Genomic DNA, 27,566 nt, shown 5'->3' on the forward strand with positions numbered 1-27,566 from the left:
TTTTTCCACAGGAAATCGCCAAATGATTTCAAACCAGAAATGGCCGAACATTAGTCAGATCAAATCAGCGGTTGAAAACTATGTGGATAGCAAGCCTTAGATTATCAGTCTTTGGCTTTTCAACTACTGAGTGCTGAGCTGGTGGAACCACTTCTAATTGAAGGGGCACCATCTGAGAAGCATCTTGAGTCCATGAAGCTGGCACGTCTAATCTACTGGCACCCTCTTCTCCGCAGTGCCCCATCTGCGTCTGTAATTTACTTCCCCAGGTAGAGAGAGGGAGCAGGGAGGCAGGCGGGCAGAACGAGGTATGATCTGACTTTATTTTAATCTTTTTATTCACTTTTAGACAGGATTTTGCCTGTGGTGCTTGTGTTGTTATTTATTTTACCCCTGACTAATGAATTTGTGTGCAGTACAGTAAGCGTAATCCTGGTGTGCTTAACCCCGGGAGGGGGGTGTCAGATGGGGGGTGGGGGTCGTCATCTGTGCATCAGTCAAAAACAGGCACAAACCAAAAAACGTTTGAGCCAGGTGCTGGGTCACAGGAACAATTGAAAGTGAAATGAAAAGACTTGCACACTCACCTGTTCCTCCGAAAAAAGAAAAAAGGGAATTTATTGAACCATGTGTGATTGAGCCTGTTATTGAGCCACCTGTGCCCACCCCTGACCAACATGGGACTTTCCAGAACTTTCTTGTTCTGCTCAGACATCACTGCACTGGCTTAGAGCACAGATACCACTGCACTGGGTTAGATCACAGACATCACTGTGCTGGGTTAGAGCACAGACATCACTACGCTGGGTTAGAGCACAGACATCACTACGCTGGGTTAGAGCACAGACATCAATGTGCTGGGTTCTGCACAGATATCACTGTGCTGGGTTAGAGCACATACATCACTGTGCTGGGTCAGAGCACAGACATCACTGCGCTGGGTTAGAGTACAGATACCACTGTTGGGTTAGAGCACAGACATCACTATGCTGGGTTAGAGCACAGCCATCAGTGTGCTGGGTTCTGCACAGACATCACTGTGCTGGGTTAGAGCACAGACATCACTGTGCTGGGTTAGAGCACAGACATCACTACGCTGGGTTAGAGCACAGACATCAATGTGCTGGGTCAGAGCACAGACATCAATGTGCCGGGTCAGAGCACAGACATCACTGCGCTAGGTTATATCACAGACATCACTGTGCTGGGTTAGAGCACAGACATCACTGTGCTGGGTTAGAGCACAGACATCACTGTGCTGGGTTAGAGCACAGCGGTAGATTTAACCCTGGTTCTGTTAACCCTGGTTCTGTTAATCCTGGTTCTGCCGGCGTCCTGCTGAAGTGTCCATTTGGCCACGCGTTTGGAACGGGGGGGAGTGTGGCCGGCTGTTTCTCCCGTTTCGCCCCTGGACAGATGTGACTCCTGTAAGCCCCCGTTCGGCCCAGCGGAGGGGGCTGGGGGTTGGGGGCTGGGCGTTGTTAAGCGGATTCGCAGTTAACACTGAGATTACCTCCCCCACGCCCCCACCACACTCCCACCAAGGTCACCGTGCCTTTGTGAAATGATGAGCTGGCCAGATGTTCCCGACTGTGGATCAGAGCGGGGAGTTTCTCACTGTGGGGGGGGGGGGGTAAGAGAGATAATAGGGGTATGGCCTCCTCCATCTGTGCCTCCTATGAACTTGTTGTACCCGAGGGGGTACCTACAGTGCAGTCACCATCACCCACAGGACTGCAGGGGGAGGTGGGCTGGCCTCAGCAACCGACAGCCGGCTCAAATACAGTACTGTGCGAAAGTATTAGGCACCCTAAGTCTTTTGGTTTTGGTTATTTCTTTTGTTTTTTTTGTTTTTAGATTTTAGCACATTTTATATTACCAAATATGAATTTTCAAAAATATTTCATGTGACAGATATTGCTTGTTCTATTTCATTAGATAAAGTAGCCTATTAAGTAATATGCCAATTGTCAGATAAATAGAGGCTATTTGGGATTACCTGGAGAGCTAGAAGCAATAAGCGAGGCGGCCAAAGCCTGCAGAAGAACTGTGGCCAGTTCTCCAATATGCTTGGAACCATCTACCAGCTTGTAAAACTGCAGGACAGTGTAGCTATGAGAATTGATGCAGTTTTAAAGGCGGTCACAACAAATATTGATTTTAAATAGTTTTTAAAACCGTTTACTGCTCTTCGTAGTACATTTTCCGATATTTAGAAACTGTTCATTATTCTTGAAAGCATCTTTGCTTTGCAGATATTTCTACAAGTGCCTAAGACTTTTGCACAATATGGTCCTGGATGTATTTGCAATCATTCAATGCTGGCACTGGCACTCCTGCAAATTCCCTGACAGTTTTCAATAAAACATATTGTTAACAAAAACATGAAGCAATATCATCTGAAAGAATAATTTCTGAATTTACGTGAAAATATAGTATGCTCTTCTAAAGGGGTAATAAACACTAAAGCATCTGAGTATACTGGCTCAATTTCATACATCTCATTACTCCTGTGGTAAAAAAAATTTATAAATAAAAAATCCTGTTAAGACCTGCGCCTGCATTTTCTGCTCTAAAAAATGCCCATGCACTGCCACCCAAAGAAAAGTTTAATTCCGTTTCACCCGTAGCCCAGTCCAAATCTGTGACATAGAAAAGATAAAGGCCTACTTTGATGTAAAAAAGTCAGCACATTTGATTTATGGGTAAGTATCATGTATTCAAACTGCAACTGTTGCACAAATTACCCAGCCCATCGGAGGCCCTCATCAGAGGACAACTTTATTTACTTAATTATTTATTGACAAATGTTACATCAGGCTATCTGAAGCCGCTGAAGACACCTCCACCCAAGATGGCTTTTCAGGAGGGCAATTCAAAATGGAAGAATGCAAGACAGTGATGCAGTAAACACATGATCATCATGATAATTGTGTCAGAGCTCCATCAAAACTGAAAATGACAGTTGAATGTTCAAAGTGAAACCATTCGATTATGGTCAGTTCGTGGTTAGCTTCACCTACATGCGCATGACACGATACCAACGAGTACTATTGCCCCCCCCCCCGTAGTGGTTTTTTCCCTCACTGTGCACTCACTGTTTCACTCTTGACCCCATTTTGCATCTTTTAAAATTGTTAGGTGGGCGGAGACAGGCCAAAAGCTGTTGTTGCTGTACGCTTTAAAGTCGGCAGTAATCTGTGTCAAAAGGTTTCAAGTAATTATTGACCCGGGGCTGCCGAGCATGGCAGGAGATAAAGCGGGGTTTCTCCGCGTGTCGACGTGAGTGGCATACACACCGACCCCCCTTCCAGCGTGAGGAAATCTGTGTGAGACGTGGGGAGGCGTGGTGTGGCAGTTACCTTCTGACCCCCCCCCCCCATGACATCCCAGAATGCCCTGTGGTGTGGTGGAAGCGTTGCCTTGTTATCACGGCACTGCAGTAGCCACTAGTGGCTGAGTCTCTGTGCCTCAGTCGCTCCCTTTGTCCTCCTGTCAGAGTGGAGTGCAGGCAATTTCCTCCAGCACCGCCGTTTATGAGGGCGACCCCTCCCCCACCCCTCCCCCTCCGCTCGGCCTCCACCATACCTTCACGCGCTGCTTATATTGCGCCCTTCTGACTGGCGCTCTCTCATAGCGTCTTTCACTGGCCTTCTGTCATAAGTCACCGCAGTGACTCACTCTGCTATCAGGATGCCACATGTGTATTGTTGGTGTGTGTGTGTGTGTATGTGTGTGTGTGTGTGTGTGTGTGTGTGTGTGTGTTTGGCGGGAGGTGAGGGGGGGGGGCGGATTATGAACAAGTAACCTGATTGGCTGTAACCTCGGTCTCACCTGATAGTCATCAGTCTTGTTTCTTAAGCCGAGCAAAGAACCTTTCTCGATTGCGGAGTGATGTGTCCACACGTCTGAAAGTGGCTAGCTCCTCTATCTGTTCTGATGCTTGATGATAGCTGAGCCGTTAGCTCACCGGCGTTCCCTCCCCATGCCGTGGGAGATAACAACCACCGAAGTTCACTGCTGCAAATCCTGCCCCCAGGCAATCAGGGCAAATTAAGCGGCGTGAGCTTAGATGCCAAAGAAGGTGGCTTTGGCCTGTTCCCATTAAGACCTGCAGTACTGTGGCCCGTTGCTGGTACAGCGTGATCTTTCTTTTATGTTTTGGGCACAAGCAGCTGGTGGCCGCCGCTTCCTTTCTCCCTTGGAGGTCATTTTAACCCTTTCTTTTTTTCTTTGTGCTGATGATATTAGGCTTTGCTTAGCGATAGAGGCATTAGCGTTATATTTCCTCTGTGATAGTGATTAATAATGCAAACAATTCATCGGCCACTGCCTTTTTCTTCTGACGCCCTTTGGTGTTACAGTAGATGGCATCACCAGGCAACAAGCAGGATGTACTGTAGGTGACAGCTGAATTATGTTCCTGTTTTGATTTACAAGGGAATACAGAACATTGTCTTGTCACCTTGCCTCCACATTAAAGTCTGCCTGGAAATGTCAATTTGTGAAATGTTCATTAATATTGATGCTCATGAGTGAAAACTGCAGACATAGTATCCTTGTAAACATGTTTTTGGTGGCTTGGCATGAATCATTTCCCCTAATTTTCATTAGACACAACCTCTGTGTTGTCCTGCATATATTAAGAGACGGCCAGGTATCCTTCAAACTCTTATTTTTTGGGGATTAGGCAGTCAGGGACACTTTTTGAATGGCTTATGTTTCATGGTAATTAACTCTAAGCCCCTTCCAGTTCACACACCAATGGTTGTTGAGCCATATTTACAGGAAAAACCCATTAGACTCCCTGGAATGCATATTGTTGGTTTTCAATCAGAGATTGAACATTATAATGTATCGTATGTGATTGGTACTGAGGCAAAATGGGCTGTACTGCAGTGTTATTTTAGTGGACGGGAGGTGGCTTGTGACACAGCCCAGCTAAATCCTGTGTACAGAGCCATGATTAAAGGGGCAAAACAGCACTGAGCAAAAACGTGAATAAATCATACGTCAAAATGTGCAAGCGAGTCATCTATCATGTTTATGAACTGCATACTGTAATGTGACGTAATGTTATGTAAGCTGGAAACCTTTGTTGGGGTCAATCACATTTCCGTTGAGCCAATTCAGGAAATCCATTTCTTTAATTGAATGAATTGAAACATGAATAGACCCCAAGCCTGCTAGGGACATGACTTGCTTGCTTGCAATTTATTATTAATATGGGGATGCTCTGTGTTGTGTGTATAAATATACAGTGAGCTCTTCTTGTCTTGGGGAGCTCACTCTATATTTAAAAATACTTTTTTTCTTGATTTGGCTCTGTACTTTTATTAAAGGCTAGTATTATCCATTCTAGTTTCACCATGTAAAAATTACAGCACTTTTTCACATATTCCCCCCACCATAATATTTGAAGTACTTTTTTACCTATCCCTATATCATGGATGTGGGCCAATCTCCAGGCAAAGTGAAACAAGACGTTTCACCTTTGGACAGCAGTGCATGGCTATTTGCAAAAATGCAGTGCAATGGCTTAATTAGATATTTTTTTAACAATAGGGCTAATGTGATTAAATGGAGACAGAATTGCCTCTGTACTTTGAGATTTGTAATACAAAAAAAGTACATGTGGTTGAAGTGCAGAGTACAGAGGCAAATAAATAAATTATGGGTCTTTGTCCTAAACATTATGGAGGGCACTGTACAAAGCATATTTAACACCTGGAGGTACGTTTTAAACTTGTTAAAGCACAGAGGTCGTCTTGATTCCTGCCACTCAACCTCTGATCGAGCATCTGGAAAGCTTTTCTGGCAAAGGCATCCTGTAATCTGTTTGGCAGCAGACTTCTTTTAATGGATTTGAATGGCTGGGGCACACTCTGCCTATCACTCAGCCTCACTTGTACTCCCTCACGTCTGTTCATATTGATCTTCCAGCACAGCAGGCCTCGGTGAATGATACTATCCCTACACTTTGCTAATACGGAGATTTTAGAACAGGTTTGCGCTTCCTGCTTCATCCTTGTTTTGAAGCCACTCCAGTGTTGTTGTCTGAAAACCGTTGTTTCGCACTGAGGCGTCTTTCCTGCCCATTGACAGAATGAGGGAGAAGACAGATTTATGGATTTTGGCCTCTATTGTGCAGTTTGTTAACAAGTAACTATAAAGCAAAGCAAACCAAACGTGCTAACAGCGGACTCATTAATGCAGTTTCAGTGAGCTGCTTAGAGAGAACAAGCCAGGAGACTAAAATAAAATGCTCCCCTGCTCTCACTGTCTCTCTCGCAGAGAATTACTGGGCTCTCCCTCACAAGTCACCAAGTTTCATTCTTCTCGTTGTTAGGGAGAAATTCTTCCATCCGTCAGGGTCGAGGGGGTGGGCGGGAGTGTTTTGGGGGGGGGGCTGACGCACCCTCCGAGATTGCGGCCACTAGGGCAACCAATCTCACAGCTATCAGATTTATTTTATTTGCCTTCTTTTTTTTCGCGGAATGTAGAGAGATCCTCCCTGGTGCCTCGTAAGCCACTCCTGACAGTTCTCTCTCTCACACGCCACGCTCTCCTCCCCTCCACCCCCCGCTTCACACACTCCAGGGCCCTGTCTGTCAGAGACTATCTGGCCTGGCCTCTCACATGCCGGGAGGACGGACGGGAAACTTTCTAATAGCGCTGCCTGCGCCGTGCCTTACCGCCGTGCCTGGGGACGGCTTGACTGAGCGTTCACACTCTTCTTTACCCATTTCCTCCCAACTCTAAACGTGCTTCTGTCCCAGGGAAGATAAAGGCCTTCCCATTTTTCTGTTGGGCAACAAGGACGAAATACACTAAAAAGCCCTTATTATCAAATGAATAATAGTCAGTTATTACCACCACGGCTTATCTGCATTCCGCACTGCAGCCACCTTTATGGTAATTTCCTATAGGGGTAAACGGTTTTAGTTTATTTTAGTATCAAGCGCTAGCATAGCTCCATCTGCTACACCACCTCAATGGGCATTGTATTTCTTATTCAGCTTTACCTCGACTCTGAACCCCCCCCCCCCCCCCCACCCCCCCTTCTCTCTCTATAGAGTGGTATAGTCCACTGGCACAGCCTCTTATCTACAATTGTAAAATTCCCCCTCTCTACTGATAAAGCCACCCTCTACAGTAGTTAATCCTCATCTATAGTGATAAATCCCGTTGTGGGGGGATTTATGTCCTTGAGGGCCGCAGTCTCCCGACCCTGAATCCAAGTCTCCTGCTGAATCCCAACACCACAAGCACCTTTCCCCTGACTGAACCCTCTCAGACCCGCAGAATTCATCACAGGAGGCTGAGATTGTTCTGGAAAGACTCATGATTCATAAGCCAAAAGCTGTGTAACTCAGTCATTCCCCGTGCTGATATGAGAAAGGTTATTTTCTGACTGTTGTTTTACGCCCCGGTGTCTCTGTCCTTATCTCCAGGACTCAGTCTCCAGTGATGCTCTCTGTGCCCCTGTCCGATGGTTTTTGCCTGCCCCCGCCCTGCCCTTCACAGCAGGTTTTGTATGAAAGAGGGACACCAGAGGGGTCCAAGATAAAGGAAAACTCTGCTCAGGACAGTGCAATAATCAAACCACCCCAACATGGAGAGGTAAGGCATGAGTCTATAACTGCCCTTTTCAGTTTTTTTATGTGTTAAATTCACATTGTCCAGATTCAATTTTGGCAGTGGAATAAATGGGATGATAGGTGGAAATGACTTAAATGTACTATAAATTCAGTTTTAATATCATGCATTTTTGTTAAGCACAATGCAATTTTCAATACATGGAACTGTTCACCAGCTCATTTAGAAGAGGCGGAGATGCTTGGGAAGGTTTATGTCCGGGTTGATGCATTGCTGGCCACTCTGTAGACCACGTGCAGGAGACCCTGGTCTGGGAGTGCCTGTATTGTTTTTGCTCCATCCAAACCTATAACTACATAATGGTATTAAATAATCAGGTTTATGAATGAATGCAGGCGACCAAGTGATGGAGGTTCTTAGCGTTCCACCTGTCTGGTTCGAAATATGGATGGACCAATCCCAGAAATAGCACTGGAGTTCCAGGACGAGGCTTGTCTGCTTGGGTCTTAACTGTAGGTACATGAAGAGCCATGTCAGCCATTTTGTATTATTCTTATGGCCTTTATGTATGGGTGGTCCTCATGTTTCTGTGGGGGAGCCTTTCCCCTAGCCCGTGCCATTCCCCTAGAGTTTGGGGCTCATTTCAGTGCCTGACTCACCTGGCAGGGGCCTAGGGAGGAATGCAGAGGACATGGTTGGATGGATGGGGGGGGTTGAGGGGGGTTGGAGGGAGTCTCTAACCAAAAATAGCCGTCTTCTAAGGGTGCTGTGGAAAATCTTTGTAAATCGAGCTGCAAAAATGCTGCCTGCTGATGAATGGAAAAGTCCGTGTGGAGGGATTTAAATTCACTGTCTGCGAGGCTTCACATTTCTTATCAAAATAAAGCTAAACCCATGGATACTTTATGTGAAGCTTTTAGCTGCCAGTGTTAATACAACTTCACTGTAAAATATTAAAAATATTTCACAAACATATCGTTTCAGGAGTAGGACGGTAACAGAACACAAATAGATGATGACAGTGTATGGTTACAAATGTATAGCTTAATTGCATTTTTTGTTACAAACTCAACTTCTAAAAAATAAAAACTTCAGTTTTATTATGCTAATACAGTGTGTGGACTGAGGCACTGTAGTGGATAAGCTTCTTCCTTCTTACCAATGTGTATTTACTTATTCATTCTTCTCATTTATGTTTAGCCTCTGCTTAAGTCTAAGACTGATGTCTCAAAGAAAGGACATCCATAACAAAGAAGCCAAGAAGAGAAAACAGAGGGAAACTCAAAGGCGCTCTGAACCCTTGATGAAGCTTTTTTTCCTGTATGACTCCTAAGGCAACAGCAGAAAACATATACATATATTCTGTATTCAGGATAGCACCTGGCAGCTCCTCCACCAACCACAGCTACCTCCAGTGGCTCTGAATGGACTTTTAGTACCGGCTGGGCTCTCTGCCGCCCCCCAGTGGCTGAAGGCACAGTAGCAGGCACGGACACTCTCCAATGATGGGTGGCCACAATGGACCTCTGCTGGGTGGGTTCGGCTCCACCACGGCCTCCCTGGATATCGGCCTGTATGGGGGGTGGGCGGCCTGGCCTGGGAACGCGTCTGTCAGCCTGAACCAGAGCCTCCATGGGGCCGATTCGGGGGGTAACCTCTCGGTCGAGGCCCACACCATCTCCCGGGAGCCCATGAAGGAGAAGAACTGGCCGGCGCTCCTGATCCTGGTCATCATCTTCTTCACCATCGGCGGGAACATCCTGGTCATCCTGGCCGTGTCGCTGGAGAAGAAGCTGCAAAATGCCACCAACTTCTTCCTGCGCTCGCTGGCTGTGGCCGACATGCTGGTGGGCATACTGGTGATGCCCATCTCCCTCATCAACATCCTATACGGTGAGTACTGCCTATGCCCATCTCCCTCATCAACATCCTATACGGTGAGTACTGCCTATGCCCATTTCCCTCATCAACATCCTATACGGTGAGTACTGGCCACGCCCCTTTTTTCATCAACATCCTATACGGTGAGTACTGCCTATGCCCATTTCCCTCATCAACATCCTATACGGTGAGTACTGGTGATGCCCATCTCCCTCATCAACATCCTATACGGTGAGTACTGGTGATGCCCATCTCCCTCATCAACATCCTATACGGTGAGTACTGGCCACGCCCCTTTTCTCATCAACATCCTATACGGTGAGTACTGGCCATGCCCCTTTTCTCATCAACATCCTATACGGTGAGTACTGGCTATGTCCATCTCCCTCATCAACATCCTATACGGTGAGTACTGGCTATGTCCATCTCCCTCATCAACATCCTATACGGTGAGTACTGGTGATGCCCATCTCCCTCATCTACATCGTACACAGTGAGTTCTGGTCTCCCTCATCCTATACGAGGGAGGTACGTATACGTGTCGAGGTGTCCCTGAGCAAGACACCTAACCCCCAAATGCTCCTGACGAGCTGGTCGGGGCCTTGCATGGCAGCCAATCGCCGTCGGTGTGTGAGTGTGTGTATGAATGGGTGAATGGAGAAGCATCAATTGTAGAGCGCTTTGGATAAAGGCGCTATATAAATGCCTGCCATTTACCATTTACAACCACAACCAGGTAGCAAGCCGGAGCACTCTAATCCATAATGGTCTGAAATACTTGCAGGTTCCAACAGTAGGGTGGCAGCAGTGCCCTTTTTCATCATGAGGAGCTTGCAGTAGCATTCTTGAGCTTAACCGTCTGTTTCCGGAAGTAAATACAGTACAAAAATATTCCCCATAGGGAATTTGATGAGGCGGGAAAGTGCATTAACCACAGTATGTAAGTTGTAAGTGTAAGTGGCCAAGACTTTAGCATCACCGCAGGACACACACCCAGGGCCGCTGTATCTGCTGGTCTCCGGGAAGAAGGTGGCTTTCTTTCAAACTGTGAATGGATTGATTGAATGGAATTTGGACTGGATTTGGCTTGGTAGATTAGGATAGTGATATGGATATGGCTGTATACTAGATTGAATTGGAAAGCTTATTGAGAACGGTTTATCGAAATGGAATTGTGAATAGTTTTTGGATTGGATTTGATTGGATTTTGAAATTGGATTTGGATATAGGAATTGGCTTGGTTTTTCAATTTGGATTCGACGATTTGTGAAAGGGTGAAAGTGTTTTGTGTCGATTTTGTAAAAAAAAATGTAAAAAAGGAGGAGGTTGCTTAGTCAACACTGCACTAGAGGCCTAAATACAAAATATGTTTTTTTTTCCTACGCCTTGGAAGAACTGCTAGGTTGCAGTAGAATATTATTCTTTCCCCATGCACTTTCATGAGTCATTTATTTTTCTTTTCTTTTTCCGGTTGTGTCATATTGATCATTTTAAAGGTCTGCAATAGATCTTACCTTTTTTGCCACTTCAAGATCAAACACAGTTTTTTTATACTGTTTTGTACTATGAATGGATGCTAGTGCAGGGTTTATGTTCTGTACAAACTGTCAAAACCAGTAATGTCAAGACCATCACTGTGTTGCACTGTGATTCCAAAGCTTTTCACATCTAATTTCTGCAACACCGTTACACATTATTTCAAGCTAATTTAATTGCTCATTATTTAGATGGGCCATCAGGCCATCAGCTTTCAGACTGAGATACAGTGATTTGATAATAACTTCAATTAGATTTAGAAATATTTTAATTGGAAAACACGATAGCCTTCTTTGATAGATTCTTTTTCTGTATCCATTCTTTTTAAATCCATGTCCCGAAGTTTGATGAGTCTATTGTTCCAGTATCTGGGATTACAAACACGCAATTATGTGGACAATAGTGTCACAGTCAGCCATTAAAAATATGAAGGCCTCTATTCTGCTTGGAGCCAATCGCTGACTGCTTGCCCTCCACGGGACAGTACTGCACTGGGGGATGCAGGCCAGGCTAGTCTGGGTGTGGACTTCCTGGTGTGGAAATGAGTTTCTTTTCTGTCACAAATTCTGCAGGTGTGCAGGGTGGTGGAAGCAGCTTATGTGTGGCTGCTAATCCTCATGGAATTCCTCTGGGAAGAGGAAGCTCCGCTTCCCTGCTTCCCTGATTCGGGGCTAACACAAAACGTTCTCACAATGCTGCTGCAATGGAGGGGCAACATTATAACATTGACAAAACATTCCAGTAACAGCAGGATAACATTCAGTTTTAGTGATGATGCAGCTTCTCAATGACAGGAGTTTTCCAGTTAGTCGCTATAGTTTTTCGGTTCCCTATCAGAGGTTTTACAGTATTTCAAAGATGGATGTTCTATAGCCCTACCAATGACTTATGGACATTACAATTGGTGCATTTCATCAGTATTCATGATGGGGTGTGGCCAAGATGGCAGTAATCTAACACAGCGCCAGAACCTCCGGGTACCAGCCCCAGAATGTTTTAAGAAGCAGAGAGCATGAAGGAACATGGGAGCAGAGGGCACATCCATAGACCTGCATTGTACCAGAGATTCCACACACTAATACTCTATTCAGATCAGGTCAGCTCCAGCAATTCCACCTGTCATCTCCACTCTCCACTGACAGAAGGTTTACAGTTGGTAACAGGTGTCTTCAGTGCTATTTGACAGTGTAGCACATCCATTGCCACCTTGCGATTGATCCCATGAATATTCAAAAGTGACATCAAGCTACAGATGCAAGGGAAACATTCGGTAAAGAAAACTGAGCTCAGTAGCTGCAGGGTCTGTGGAATCTGTGAACATATTCACCTCTATCAAGGCCTCCTTTTTGCTCTGATAATAATATAACACACATATATTATTTTGATTATGTTACATGTTTACCTCCTAAAATGTATTGAAAGTGAAGCTGTCAGTCCAAAAATAATATAACACCTACCGTGTATTCCAGCTTTAACTGAACTGAAAGGATTGGAGCTACATGTATATCTTAACAGGACAGATACAAGTGCATCCAGACTGAGAGCAAGAGGTGGACGGACAGACACGTCCATATTATACCATGTCTTCAGCCAGCCTCTGAATTATTCCAAAGCCTTCAAAGCTATCGGAGAGAAGCAATGCAGCACGTTGACGGTGTACCGAGCCTCGCCTTGCATCGGCATGACAACAGCGCTCCCTTCACCCCCCTCCCACCGCATTCCAGCATCCCTCCCTTTATGTCCTGCACCTATACGACTGGAAGTCATTTAAATGCCGTTTTATTCAATCTCATCACGTTCCCTCCCTAGCGCAGCGGAGTGGAAAAAACCGAGTCAAACGGCTCACTTATTGGCGAATGCCGCGATAGGCACCGCACTGAACGGACTCCGGAGTCCCCGGCTAAAGGATGAAATCACCAGAGGGTCGGCCATGCCTGGCGGTTGGGAGCCTTGCTGGGACTCTTCTCCCTCTCCCCGTTGTGGCTTTTCCCCCCCTGCAGCCCTCTATCTCCCGCTCCACGCATTCCTGCAGCGAGCTTCGGGAGGGAAACACTCGGCTGCCTGTCTGTGGAGAGTCTGCTGACACACAAAAGGCAGCGGGTTGTTATCTGACTGAATAAAAGCCAGGATACAACTGCCTGCAGCGAGTGACCGAGGGGTCGACTCAATCTAATTTATCGCCCGGATTATCTGCTGTTTACGTGTTCATTCCACTAGCCGTAAACAAAACGGGATGCATATCAATTCAAAATTGGGGGGGGGGGAGGACTGAGGAGGATTATTGTAGGTGATTTACGATAGAGTGAAATATCATGTCAGATCCATTTTTTATTTGAATAAGCTGGCCTACCTTAAGAAGTTAGATATAGATTGCATTATATTCGAAAAACAAGGGGAGAATTTTCTTTATCTGCCAAACACGGAGAGAATGTAGCGCGCCCAATTTCTTGGACGCAAGAGTTGGCAGAAAATGGCACTGATGGTGATGGAACAGGATCTGGAGTGAGGGGGTGTACATTGCTGGACGGTTTCAATGGCTGGAGCCCGAGTAAAAATCCTGCAGGCTGTGTGTGCACAGATAGGGAGGGGTATTGTGTTAACACTTGTTTATGTGCTTGTTTGTGTACAAGTGCTTTCATATGTCCATCATGTGTGTGTGCGTGTGCCTGTCTATTTATGTATGTGTAAGTATCTGCATGTTTGTCTATGCATGCGTGTGTGTGTGTGTGTGTGTGTATTTCTGTGTATACTAATATGTGTGAGCATGTGAAAGAGAGAGAGAAAATATGCGGTCATCATGCCTGATGTTGTTTTGACACAAGGAATCTGGCCGTCATTTTCAGGCTAATAGCTAATGCAGTGCGGCGTTGTATGGGGCTTGCAGCAGCGGGGCAGAACAGCCGGGAAGAAAAGTCATTTTTATTCGGTAAACTGCACAGCGCTGACCCAACGCTGCGAGGAAAGTTATCACAGCTGCGATGGAGGTGTGAAGACAGCGTTATCACCTCCTGCCGTGTCTGGAAACACACACTACGCCGAGCCAACATATTGCACATGCGCCACGAGAAACAGAATCACATATAACATTCGAAATACTAATAATTATATCACAGGCTCAGCACTGATAAATTGATCAGTTGTTGGATTTTGCGGATTTCAGTGCCGCTGCCTATAGATACAGAGCTCTCCATTATAGAAATGTGCCCTGCTCATTTATCACGATTATGTGCACCTCATTGGCTTCATGAATGGGGCCGTTTCCACACAGAGGGCTGAATATTTGAGCACTGATGCTGAACCTGAGGGATACTTGAGGGCGTGGCGAATAGCAGACGCCATGTGGTGGCCTCAATCTGGGTGACCTACAATCTTATGCACACACTGTAGTATGTGTAACCGCGCTCTGTGTGTGCGTGTGTACACAGCGTGCATCTGCCTGTGTACTGACACACACCGTGTGTCTGTGTGTGTGAGTGTGTGTGTGTGCGTGTGTACACAGCGTGCGTCTGCCTGTGTACTGACACACACCATGTGTCTGTGTGTGCGCTTGTTTGTGTGTGTGTGTACACAGCGTGCATGTGCCTGTGCACTGTCACACAGTGTGTATCTGTGTGTGTGTGTGTGTGTCTGTGTGTACCAACGCACAACCGTGTGTTTGTGTGTGTTTGTGAGTGTGTGTGTGTGTGTGTGTGTGTGTGTGCCTACACACACTGTGTGTCTGTGTGTGTTTGTGTGTGTGTACCAATGCACACCGTGTGTCTGTGTGTGTGCTTGTTTGTGTGTGTGTGTGTGTGTACTGACACACAGCGCGCATCTGTGTCTGTGTGAGGGAGAGAGAGAGTGTATGTGCGTGCGTGTGTGTTTTCACATGTATCCCTAGGTGACATCCAGGGAGGAGGCAGTAAGAGTAGGGTTACAGTGGGAGATGCTGTGCTGGGAAACAAATGTCCTGAATCCACCTCGTCCTCTCTCTGACTCCATCTCTCCCTAAATAATTCATCTCCATTTTTGGAAATTCTTACATGCGAACCATGAACGCAGTCAAGGGTGATGGAGTCGTGTCAGGAGTGGGTGGTCCAAACACAGGGAAGGGCGTACAGTGCGTCTGGAGTCCTGGTAGGTTAGACATCACCGGTCTTTCAGTGTCAGGTTCCCTTTGTCAAATATTTAATTTTGTCTGAAACCATTCCTCGTGACAAATATGCAATAATAGAGGAAGTCAGGAAGGAGGGAAATACTTCATAGCACTGTCTAACATTTTATTCATAACATTATAACATCAGTGCTGAACAGTGTGATTTTCTTATTTTAAAAACTTGAAAATAACCCTTTCTGACACCCCTGAGTGTCATGCGTGCGTACAATGCACAGCATAGAATGTGTGTGTGTGTACATGAATATGTATATACTATATGATATATAGTATCATTATAAATGCGTACATATATTATGAATACATACACACACACACAGGTCCATTATAAGACCAAAATACGTGTAATGAAAATGGTTTAGGATGATCAACAAACGGCTCAGAGGCATAAATTAAACAATAATCACCTGGGAAAGCTACTTTAGGTAAAAGAAAAGTGCTGCCTGTTTATCATTATGCGGTGCTAGGCATGGCACGGAATATTCAAGCAGATAGCCAACCAGCAAAAAGAAATCAATGGCCCTAGCCTCTTGCACTCAGCGTGGTACTGCAGAGACTGGATGTACCTGCCTGCAGCCTTGCTGACTGAGCCCGCGTGACACACGCCCTTGGACAGAGAGCTGCTTTCTGTGGGCTGGTTCGGCGAAGTGACAGGGCGACTCATTAAAAGAGCATGCCTCTCTGACGCGCATCCGTCTCCGCGCTAGGGCTTCAGCAGCCGCTAGCCCCCGTTCGCACTGAGTCATAAGCCGCGCGGATATCCGGCCCCGGCCGGCATCTGGTGTCTGCACGCCCGGATCGCTCACGCGTGGAGCGTTCTCGCACAGGACATGGAGATTCAATCCCGATGGAGGAATGTTACCATTATGTCCCTCCCTCCCTGTTTCCCAACCCCCCAGGTCCCGTAATCCAGTCATAGTCTCATCAGGCCCCAAACCCGCCCTGACTCCTTCTGATTGTATTGGAGAAGTTCTAATCACTGGGAGTATGGTGTTGGAGGAGGAGCAGGGAAATATGAATGTGGGGGGGGGGGCTAGTGTAGTGGGGCAGATGAGAGGGAAAATCCCCGCTCACAATCAGCTGCACAAACACACACACATACACACAGCAGTGGTGCGGTTGAGAGCGGGTCTGTTACACACCGTTCCTGTCCATAAACCAGCCGGTGACTAATCTCCCTCCATCGCTCTTGTGCGGGGGCGAGTGCCTTAGCGATGTGAGTTTACCTTATTAATCGGGAAATAGTCATTTTTCAGTCCTTGTTGCGAAGAGAGGTGGAGATGACATGGCCATGTCACACGCACAGATGTGTCAGGAGCTTTTGTGCACTTTGACAGTCGATGGCAGGAGAGAACATCCGACTACCGGATGCTACTGGACCCAGAGCTGGTATTTAATGGTCTGACAATATATTTTTTTTCCTGAAATTGCAGGAACAGATCGTAACATAACATTCACCCCAACAATGTTTACTATTTTCCTACCACTAAAGCATACCTGATGCTCACTGTTACCTACCCTGGTGTACAATCCAGCTAAGACAAGCTTGAAATTACCAGCTCCCAGTTGTTTCAAACCATAGCTTGTGCTGGTCAAACCATGTTGTGCATGGAGCTGGTCTCAATTGGTGAACCAGCTATCAGTTGTTTCAAAACCTAGCTTGAGCAGTTTTTTCAGCAGAGTACAAACTAGAATTGTATCTAGCACCATATCACGCCCGGTTTTGAAACCCCCAGAGTTTATATCACTGAGTACCTATCTGTCTGTCCCCCCTCTCAGATTACGTCTGGCCCCTGCCCCACGCCCTCTGCCCCATCTGGATTTACCTGGACGTCCTCTTCTCCACGGCCTCCATCATGCACCTGTGCGCCATCTCGCTGGACCGCTACGTGGCCATCCGCAACCCCATCGAGCACAGCCGCTTCAACTCCCGCACCAAGGCCATGCTGAAGATCGCTGCCGTCTGGACCATCTCCATAGGTCAGTGTCTGGGTTCAAACGCTTTTCCGGGCTTTACTGAGCCTGCCGGGGGTATTGGAACCTATGAACCCTGCCTTCTTGTCCCCTTCATTGGCTCAGTTGCACCAGGCAAGATCAATCAAGCACCGAAACATATTTGAATCCAAAACAATTACGTTTGGCCCAGTATCAAATATTGCTGCAGAACCCTCAGCACTGAATGAGCATTTATTTTCCTTTATTTTATTTCAAATCATGGACAGTGGTTGCACACATTGTTATAAAGTATACAGGACTTCAATTGATTAAGTACTTATTAATAATATTGCATGCAACCACTGTCCATAATTTTATTTAAGTAAATCCAATTATTAATTTTTTGAATGGCAGATATAGTTAAGCTACAGCAGGTAGCTGTTTGAATTAAGGCCCTGCTTTTAATTTGTTTTACAGTGCATGTGCCAATGAAAGTATAATCATTAAATGTGCTTTGGTCAGAACTTTTTGCAAACTCTGTAATTGAAAGTGCTGCCCAAGAGAGATAATTCTTAAGCATATAGTTATATCACATGCAAGTCAGACAAAAAGTGTCAAAAATAATACTGAGCAAACTCACAGCAAGTTAGTTGCAGCATTTCATCATTGAATCACTACATTTATTTATTTATTTTATTAAACTTTATTTATACAGGGCAGGTTGACTGAGCAACGCGTGCTCTTTTGTAGCAACCTGTTAATGCCCCCACCCCCCACCCCCCCCAAGTGGCCTAACCCACGTGTCTTCGTATTTCATATTGTACGCGTAACAGTCAATATTTAATATAGTAAGTATTGCCTGAGGAGGCTGACAGGATGTTTATCGGGGGCCTTGTGATCTGAGTCGTGGGTAGCTCTCAAACTGACATATTCTCTCCTTTCTGGAGGAGCGTGAGTAAGTCCTCCTGATGACAGAGTTAGTGTCTCTGAGTCCCCGGCTCCACACAATGCCCAGGGACCGGTCATAACAGCCCTGCCTACAGAGAGAGCTTAATGTGAAGTGACAGCAGGGGCTCTCTCCTTATTTTCACAGAATCTGCGCTCCTTCTCACAGCCATTTTGGCTGCTGCGCTAATGATCAGCTATTTTTCTCAGGCTCAGGCGTTTTTGAGTCCTCAGCTAAGCCTATTTCCTTTCTTTTCCCTCCTACCCCCCAAGGATGCATCGTTCTTAAAACAGAGGCACCCAAACAACAACAACAAAAATATGAGTTTGTCTTTATCCAGCACTAAGAGTCCTGCCAAAGTACTGTACTTTTAAAGTTCCGCTGCCCACTTTGAGTACCTTCTAAAAGGAAGCCAAAATTGGGAATTCACCATTAGAAGAGAGAGATAGGCTAGCAAAATGCAGAATAAAGATACCAAAAAGCAAAATAACAAAAGATGTTAGGAGAGCTAAAGGACGTATTCGCAATTTACAGCGTTCAGTAAACTTTAAATCAAATATGTTTTTTCCATTCTGTCATGCTTGGCAAAATGACAAAACATGGAACTGGCTGTGTGCACTCTCCTTCAAGATGACGTCTAAAAGACGAGAGTGCTGTTTTGCTTGATTGACAAGGACAAGTAACCATGCATATGCAATTGATTTTGAAATCCCAGAGATAATGACAAGTCAGCAAGAGCATTAAAGTCAGTGGTGATTCACATTTTTGTACTGAGCAGAGCAGAGTTCCTAACTCTGGAGTCATGTGTCCTTGTGTCCACTATCTTATAAAGGGTATTACGTCTTTCGTGTTCCGGGTGTTTTATGATTCACCTCAGATGGTAAAATGAAATGTTTTGCTGATTTTTTGTTTAATCTTGCGCTCAACCTCAACCTGCAATTTCATTCTCCTCCTGCCCTCTTTCCCTCTCCTCATCCTGCTCCTGTCTCCCACTCTCCCTCTCTTCATCCTGCCCCTCTCTCCCTCTTCCCCTCTCCTCATTCTGCTCCTCTCTCCCTCCCTTCATCCTGCTCCTTTCCTTCTCTTCATCCTGCACCTCTCTCCCTCCCTTCATCCTGCCCCTCTCTCTCTCTCTTCATCCCTTCATCCTGCCCCTCTCTCCCTCTTCCCCTCTCCTCATTCCGCTCCTCTCTCCCTCCCTTCATCCTGCTCCTTTCCTTCTCTTCATCCTGCTCCTCTCTCCCTCCCTTCATCCTGCCCCTCTCTCCCTCTCTCCCTCTCTTCATCCCTTCATCCTGCCCCTCTCTCCCTCTCTTCATTCTGCCCTTCTCTCCCTCTCTCCCTCTCTACCTCTATTCATCCTGCTCCTCTCTCCCTCTCTCTTTGTTGCAATCGTTCAGCAGCAATGGAAAAATCCACCCTTGTCTTGTAGGAAGCAATCCAGTCAGGTCAACACCATACTAAAACAGCATTATTAGCAGTGATCCTATACATGGTTCTCTGTCAGAGGGGCCGTGCAAATGTGTGCCAGTTCCAAGGACCACAACCCAAATCGTGAAAGAAGTAAAACTTCTCATCCTCCCTCTGTACCCAAGGCCTGTAGGAGTTGGAATTTTCCGGCTTATGCAATTTTATATCTGGCTTACACAGACACTGCAATGGTAATTAGAACAGAGCACGTAATAATATACATAAAAAAGTATAATGAGAATAATGACTCCGACAACAACATGTTAACCTTTCACAACTCTCTCACCCTGTTTTTCTCTCCCCCCCTCTCTCCCTCCCTTCCTCCCAGGGATCTCCATGCCCATCCCAGTGATCGGGCTCCATAACGAGGCCAAGGTGTTCGTCAATGGCAGCTGCGTGCTGAACGAGGAGAACTTCATGCTGGCGGGGTCCTTCGTGGCCTTCTTCATCCCGCTGGTCATCATGGTGGTCACCTACTGCCTGACCGTGCAGGCCCTGCAGCGACAGGCCACCGTCTTCCTGTACGAGGACCGCTCCGCCTCCTCCCAGCAGGCCTTGCAGCTGTCCGCCCCGCCCCCTCAGGCCCCGCCCAGGCGCAGTAGCCTGAACTGCCTGCGGGGGGAGCCCTCGCAGTCTACGCCGCCCTCCAACAGCATCTCGGTGATCCCCAGCACCGACGCCCCGTCCCAGCTCAACTCCCCCGCGGGGCGGGACCTCAGCGGGCACGGGAGGCGGGGCATGATGCAGGCCATCAAGAACGAGAAGCGGGCGTCCAAGGTGCTGGGCGTGGTCTTCTTCCTCTTCCTGGTGATGTGGTGCCCGTTCTTCATCACCAACGTGACGTACGTGCTCTGCCACGGCTCGTGCAACGAGGACCTGCTGGGGGAGCTCCTCAACGTCTTCGTGTGGGTGGGCTACATCTCCTCTGGGGTCAACCCGCTGGTCTACACGCTCTTCAACAAGACCTACCGCAACGCGTTCTCCAACTACTTACGCTGCCGGTACCGGGAGGGGGCGGGGCGCCGGCGCTTCAACGCCTCCGCCCCCTGCCCGTCGCTGGTGGTCACGCCCACCTTGCTGTGCGGGAAGGAGGGCATCGACCGCAACAGCAACTGCCGCAACGGCGACCGCAACCCGCCCGCCAGCGGGCTGGAGATGGACGACGGCCAGATGAACCCTGGGATATCGGAGGTATCCGTCGACAGCTACCACACCGCCACCGAGCACACCAGCTGCGTATGACATGTACGGCTGAGCCGAGCTCAGTGCTCACGGCCGATTGGCCCGGAGAGCGCACCGATTGCATCTGATTGGCCGAGCACACCATCTACGTGTGATTGGCTGTAGACAACTGTATCTGATTAGCCTAGGACATCAGCTGTGTGTGACTGGCCCCTTTCTGCTCCTCAGTGAAACATGGGGCCCCTTCCGCTGCAGAGTGGCCCCTCTTGTGTCCGTGTTCCAGGGTACAGGTGGAGGTTCTACCAGCATGAGACTTTCCCCTGATCCGGCTATAACAGTAATAATAATAATAATAATAAAAATAATAATAATAATAATGTACATATTCATACTCTCGTTATCCTTCACCAAATTCCAGAGGAACTTAACTTGACATTAGTCAGTTTGACAGATTGTACTATCTTGCATCAAATTACAGTTTATCCCGGGAACAGGTGATGGAAGTTGCTTTGCCAAAAAAAAAAACGTGCTTGTTCCTGCTTGTACGCAATGAGAGAGAGCTTTTAATTTAGCTTTGCAGCTTAGCTATATCACTACATACACTCAGAGGCCACTTTATTAGGTATTTATGAGACTTCTTTTTTTTACTTCTTGGTCTTCTGATGCTGTAGCCCAGGGGTGTCAAACTGAATTCCCAGGGGGCTGCAGTGTCGGTTTTTGGGGTTTCCTTCCAATCAGCTGTCAATGAAGGCCTTGAGAACAAGGTGTGTGGATTCTTTAGCCAATCAATGACTTAAATGAACCACAGATGCCAAGAACATCCCGAAAACCAGCAGACACTGCAGCCCTCCAGGACTGGAGTTAAACCAGCAGACACTGCAGCCCTCCAGGACTGGAGTTGAACCTGCAGACACTGCAGCCCTCCAGGACTGGAGTTAAACCAGCAGACACTGCAGCCCTCCAAGACAGGAGGTAAACCAGCAGACACTGCGGCCCTCCAGGACTGGAGTTAAACCAGCAGACACTGCGGCCCTCCAGGACTGGAGTTTGACACCTGTGCTGCAGCCCTTCCACTTAAAGGTTGGATGTGTTGTGCATTCAGAGATGCTCTGCTGCATACCACTGTTGTAACACATAGTTATTTGAGTTGCTGCCACCTTCCTGTCAGCTTGAAGCAGTCTGATCATTCTCCTCTCTCATTAACAAGGCGTTTTCGTCCTCAGAACTGCTCACCGAATGTTTTTGGTTTTTTCGCACCATTCCCTGTAAACTCGAGAGAGAGACAGAGAGTGAGAGAGTGTTGTGCATGAAAATGAGATCAGCAGTTTTTTTACATACTCAAACCACCCCTTCTGGCACCTACAGTCATCCCATGGCCAAAGTCACTTTGGCATTTCTTCCCCATTCTGTTGTTTGGTCTGAACAACAACCGAACCTCTTGACCATGTCTGCATGCTTGTGTACAGGTCTAGCTACAGTAATAAAGTGGTGGCTGAGTGTGTAGGGTGCCTAACCTGCTCTTATTTAATTGCAACCGAACTATATACCGCTTAACATACTGCCCTGTACTGTGGCGTCAGAGCACCCTCAGGTGGTAGCAGATATAAATCACATTTTATACATGTAATGCACTATAATAATAAAAGGTGTTTGTCAGTAAACTGTACAGAATGGTTTCACATGGAAATAAAAGACTGTGAACTCGCCACATAAACCAAGAGAGCGATAAAAAAAAAGCAGACAATGATTTATATTTTGTAGCTGTTGTATTAGATCAGGGATCATCAAATCACAGTCCTGGAAGAACTGTTGGTTTCCACCCTCCCTTTACCTGGGATTCAGGTGTGAAGACAGTCTGGCCAATCAGTAGTACTAATTGTTCAGCTAATTACCTGGTACAAAAGAAAACCAGGGCCAGATTTGGAGTCAAGGTCCAGATTTGATGATTGCTGTATTAGATTATTATTTATTCCCTCAGTGATTCACTGGAAACGTTTGTGAGTAATCTCCAATTAATTAACCAATTGCACCCATGGTCTGAACAGGCCTGTTGATGAAGAACAACAGCTGATCCTACATTGGACCACCCCACCACCACACTGCCATTTCACATGACAAAAATCACCCACTGCCCTAAATCACTTCCACACTCTCCCTTACACCTATGCACAGCATCAAGCAATACAGATGAATGAAAAATTTCATCAACCCAAAATACAAACAGCACAAGACCTTAACAAAATGCAGTATGTATATTGTTCTGAAGTGTACTATCTTTTCTTTTCTAGTTCGCATGTTGTTTGAAATCTGGAGCTCATTCTAGCATTAACAGTAGCAAAACTAATAGGTTCTTCTGGCTTGGGCATTCAAAAGAAAGGGAAAAAATAATGACTTGCAAAGGGTGCATTAGATTATTATCTGCCATTTTGAACAATTATATTGAGCCATACACAGATCTCTCATTGTCTCTCACCATCCAAACTGCCACAGACCTACCTGTGCAGTATATATTGTAACATGGCAAACAGGTGTGCAGGTGTGCTGGTCTTGTGGCTATTGCTATACTGGTTGCGAAAGGGAGCAAACATGCATATGAACAAAAGTAAGAGGAAGGCATGGATCGGTTGGACAATTTTGTGTTGAGATTCTGTGTTTTCAAAAGCAAGAACAAATGTTTGCACGCTCTCTATCTCTCTCTCTCTCTCTCTCTCTCTCTCTCTCTCTGTGTCTCTCACTTTCTGTGAGCGATCTACATATTTGCGCTGTATATTTTAGCTGAGCTAACAGTGTATATAGAATAAGGAATGCCAGTGTTTTAAATCTCATTACCCTTATCATGATATGTGGATATGGATATTTTTGTGGTGCAATGATATGCATTTCTGTTTAATCCATCTGCACTGTGGTTTTCTTTCCTGTGACGCTGCTGCTTATTTATTAAAGGTTTGTTAAGACGTCTCCGGAGATACTTTCTTCCTCAGTATGTAATTGGCTACAGATCCAGGTTTTGCAGTGCACTATATATTGCCCAGTGTACACTTTACCTATCAAAGCTGTCAATCAAATCCCTTCTGCCCCCGAGCTATTCATTATATGTGCTTGTGCATAGGCATTTCACACAGTGTTTAACAATTCTCAGTTTTTTCCCTCTGGTAAATCCTGGTTAAGGACCATCACGGTCAGTAGGCTCATTTACACACAGTCCACCCTGCAGGCCATAGACAGACTGAAAGGGGGAGGAGGGAGGGCAGGAGTGAGTGAGTGTACTATTTGTGTATGTGCTTGCAACACCAATGTGTATGTCATCTATATGTGTGTGTGGCTGCTGTACAAAAGCTATAGGCTTGCCTTTAATAGCTATATACTGTTCACCAAGGACCTATTGCCTGTATTTGGCTAAGCATGGGGTTTAGTTATTTATAAAGATATGTATTTTTCTTAGTTATATAGGAAATTATAGATCTTTGTTACATTACTGGTGTCTGTTTGAAGAACGGATCAAGAACATAATGCTATACTACGGAGATGAATTTGAAAGGCATTGTGGCAGCGTTAACACAGTGTGGGAGTATGACTGCATGATGAAATGGTGGTGGGGAACACTTTCTGGATGGGGGGCAGGCAGGTGGCTCCTTCCCTTCCCTGTTTTAAGCGTCGGCCCCGCTGAATGTCTGCACACATGCCTTCATATCAAAACAGGTGGAAATTTTCACTTGTTCACAGGCGTATTAGTGAACACGTTTCCAATGAAGGGCCTGTATCGCCACCATGTGGTGGGAGAGAGTAACAACACTGGGAGAGCAACGGGAACAGCAGAGTAACATAAATGAAGTTGTTTTATTATAGCCTTAGAGACAGGGGAGTAAAATAATATATATTTTATAAGGTACACAATAGCTGTGTGGAAGCTCTGGGGTAGTACCATTTATTATTATATCATAATATATTTTATTTATGCAGCTCTTGACTTATTATTATATTATACAGATGATGCTTATATGTTTTCAAAAACTAAACATTGGCATGTAAAGGTGAAAATAATAGCATTTGTAAAATAACAGACCATTAAGAAGTAGTAATTCAAAGCTAAGGGATGTACTCAGTAAAAGCAGGTTTAAATAAATTAATATTTTAAAACGTTTTAAAGGATGGAAGTAATTTTGTTGCATTAATATTATTATAGGCTGTTCCAGAGCCTGGATGCCTTCACAGAAAATGACGTCCTTTTGATGTCCTTCAGTTCGGAGACTGATGTCTCGGGTATAAAGAATTTCATTTCACTGTATTCATCGTGCAAATTTTTTATCTTGTGTTTTATTGCCTTTATAGCTCCTCATTTTAAACTAGCCTTGAAACACTCCATATGAATTCACAGAGGTTTTGTGTAAGTTATTTTGATTACTAGAAAACTATGTGTAATATGTGCTGACAATGTATTATATGAAGTTATATATGCCCACTATGCATTATAAGAAGTTAACTTAATTACATTAAACTATATGTAAGCTTTACTTTTTACTTGGACATCCTCATGCTGTTCAACAACTTACAGTGTATCAACATTTTACACCTTTTCCCAGTTTGAAAATACATAGTGTTTTGGGGATGCATATAATATGTTATGAAGTTCAAACATGATTAAATGAGCAGCAATAAAATGTTTTAATCATTCACATTGTTTATTCACATCAATATACCATAATTCAAGAGACTGTACAAACTTTTTAAATATTTGATATAAAGAAGACTTCACTGGGGGAAATAGGGAAAATATTTAGGTTAGGCTTACCTCCAGATAACATCATAAAAAAAATGAGCATTTTACATTTTGAGTGTCAGTAAGTATAATTAATTCAAAACACATCTTCCTGGAGTTCATAACCAGAATCCAATTAATTCTAATTCCCATCTAATCAGATATTAGTCCATTTGAATAGTCTGTAGTGCCATCTAGTGGCAATCCTAGGGGATCTATCATCATAAAGCTGTATTAAGAATGCAATTTAATGTAGAACACCAGGGGTCTGTATCACGAAGCAGGATTACTGAAGGGTTCTGAGAATTATTAATGGTACACTTCAGTTGGGACTGGAAACACATCTAGAAAGTGTGATCACGGTTTCACAGCATTGTATGGTATGGTACAGCATGACAGTGGAAAAGGGATAACGGTTTACCAATCTGTACACTCAGTTTTGCAAATGCATGCGTGGTTTGCACACAACTGAGCACACAAATTGCAGAACCGATAATACAGATTTCCATGTTGAGATAAGAATTTTTCACATAGCATGCCAAACTGAACACACAGATTACACACCTGAACATATGGATGACAAAACGGAGAGAATTCATTTCCATGTTCTTTTTCACCTGTGGCGTCTTGGGGGGAGGGGAGGGGGGGGGGGGGGGGTCTGTCGCACTGAGCAAAACCAAAACAGCTTCAGCCCATTTAAGAGGGTCCTGGGTTTTACTCAGTTCTGTTATCCAGCTAACTCAGTCATCCTGCTTTGTGGGTTTTACTCAGTTCAGTTATCCTGCTAACTCAGTCATCCTGCTTTGTGGAACAGGCCGCTGGTGATAGAGGTGATCGTTAATTTCACAGACGGTGGCGTCTGGTGAGCTGAAAATTGGTGGTGGACCAAACTTTCCTTTAAACTAATCACTGATCTCAGCGTGTTTTCATTCATTTATCTTGATTAACAAGTGTGCCAAAGATAGGACTAATCAACTGGCAAGTAGCCTAATACACAGCTTCTTCATATCGTGTTAGGGGGATTAAATCAGAAATTCAATTTATCCGTTTAAAATCTATTTTAATCACTAAGTAGCCTACACTTATCAAAAAAGGTACACCACTCTGTTATCTACTGCATTAGCTTTCAGAATAACGAGCAAAAACAAAACCTTGCTTCAATTCCATTTCCAATTGATTAGTCAGATCGTTGGCATGTTCATTAATCAAGGATCATTAATGAAAACAGGTTAATGATTAGTTTAAAGGAAAGTTTTGTGCACCAGAAATTTTCATCCTACCAAACACCACTGTTCACAGGGCACTCAAAGGCCTGGATTCAATCTATCTCCTTAACTCTGAATGACAAATGCAGATGCTTTACTTATTTCACAAATTGTTCTCACTAAACAGTTTGTGAAAAGAAGAAAAAAATAACACTTGCATTCAATTGCAAGTAAACGACACATGTTGATTGAATAAAGTTAACTGACTGCTTTGTGGCTGATCAGTTGTTTGTGGTTAAGACTGTTGCAGACACATGAAAGAGCTATAAATATACAACCTTTCTTTTCACATTCAGTACAATAGACTTTGTTTGGTTCTACTGTTTAGTGACAGAATTTGCGTATATGTTTATATGAATCATGAGCTAGTGGACTTAGCCAGGTTATTGACTGAAGGCTGACAGAAATTACTGTTTTTGGGCTTTAGTGGCACAGCACTTAAGGAGGTGCGCAATATACATTTTAAAAACTTAATGTATATTGTAATGAAAACTGGGCCACACATAAAGCTTCAGATTTAAATGAATAGTTGAAGGGTCAGTTAATTAGTGCATTGCTATGAAGTATGTTTCTTCATAGTGTATTTCAGTAAAATTGTGTCTAGAATATGAAGGTGCTGAGCTGAGGCATAGAACAGAGGAGGGATACGCCCGTCTAACATACACTCCAGCATGAGGTCTGTTATTTCTATATACTCTAACTGTAGGCAGTGGTAATGAAGTGCTCCCACTGAAAATACGGGGCCCGGTAGGACTATTCATGTCCAGAGGCGTTATTAACAATCATAAGGACCTCGAGCGGTAGGCTTTGAAAAGTATGTTTAAAAATATTTCTATTTTAAAT

At 45.1% G+C, this 27,566-nt stretch overlaps 1 protein-coding gene across 1 annotated transcript; it reads left to right on the forward strand.

Annotated features, from left to right (window-relative positions):
• The first annotated feature begins 8,898 nt into the window (after positions 1-8,898).
• htr2cl1 (5-hydroxytryptamine (serotonin) receptor 2C, G protein-coupled-like 1) lies at positions 8,899-23,659 on the forward strand. The gene is made up of 3 exons (XM_061235718.1): positions 8,899-9,492; positions 16,949-17,149; positions 19,849-23,659. Exons 1-3 carry the CDS (start codon positions 9,102-9,104, stop codon positions 20,760-20,762), a joined length of 1,506 nt encoding a protein of 501 aa, XP_061091702.1. The 5' UTR covers positions 8,899-9,101; the 3' UTR covers positions 20,763-23,659.
• The last annotated feature ends 3,907 nt before the right edge of the window (positions 23,660-27,566 follow it).

The sequence above is a fragment of the Conger conger genome, chromosome 3 (assembly GCF_963514075.1).
Source record: "Conger conger chromosome 3, fConCon1.1, whole genome shotgun sequence".
Classification (NCBI taxonomy): Eukaryota; Metazoa; Chordata; class Actinopteri; order Anguilliformes; family Congridae; genus Conger; species Conger conger.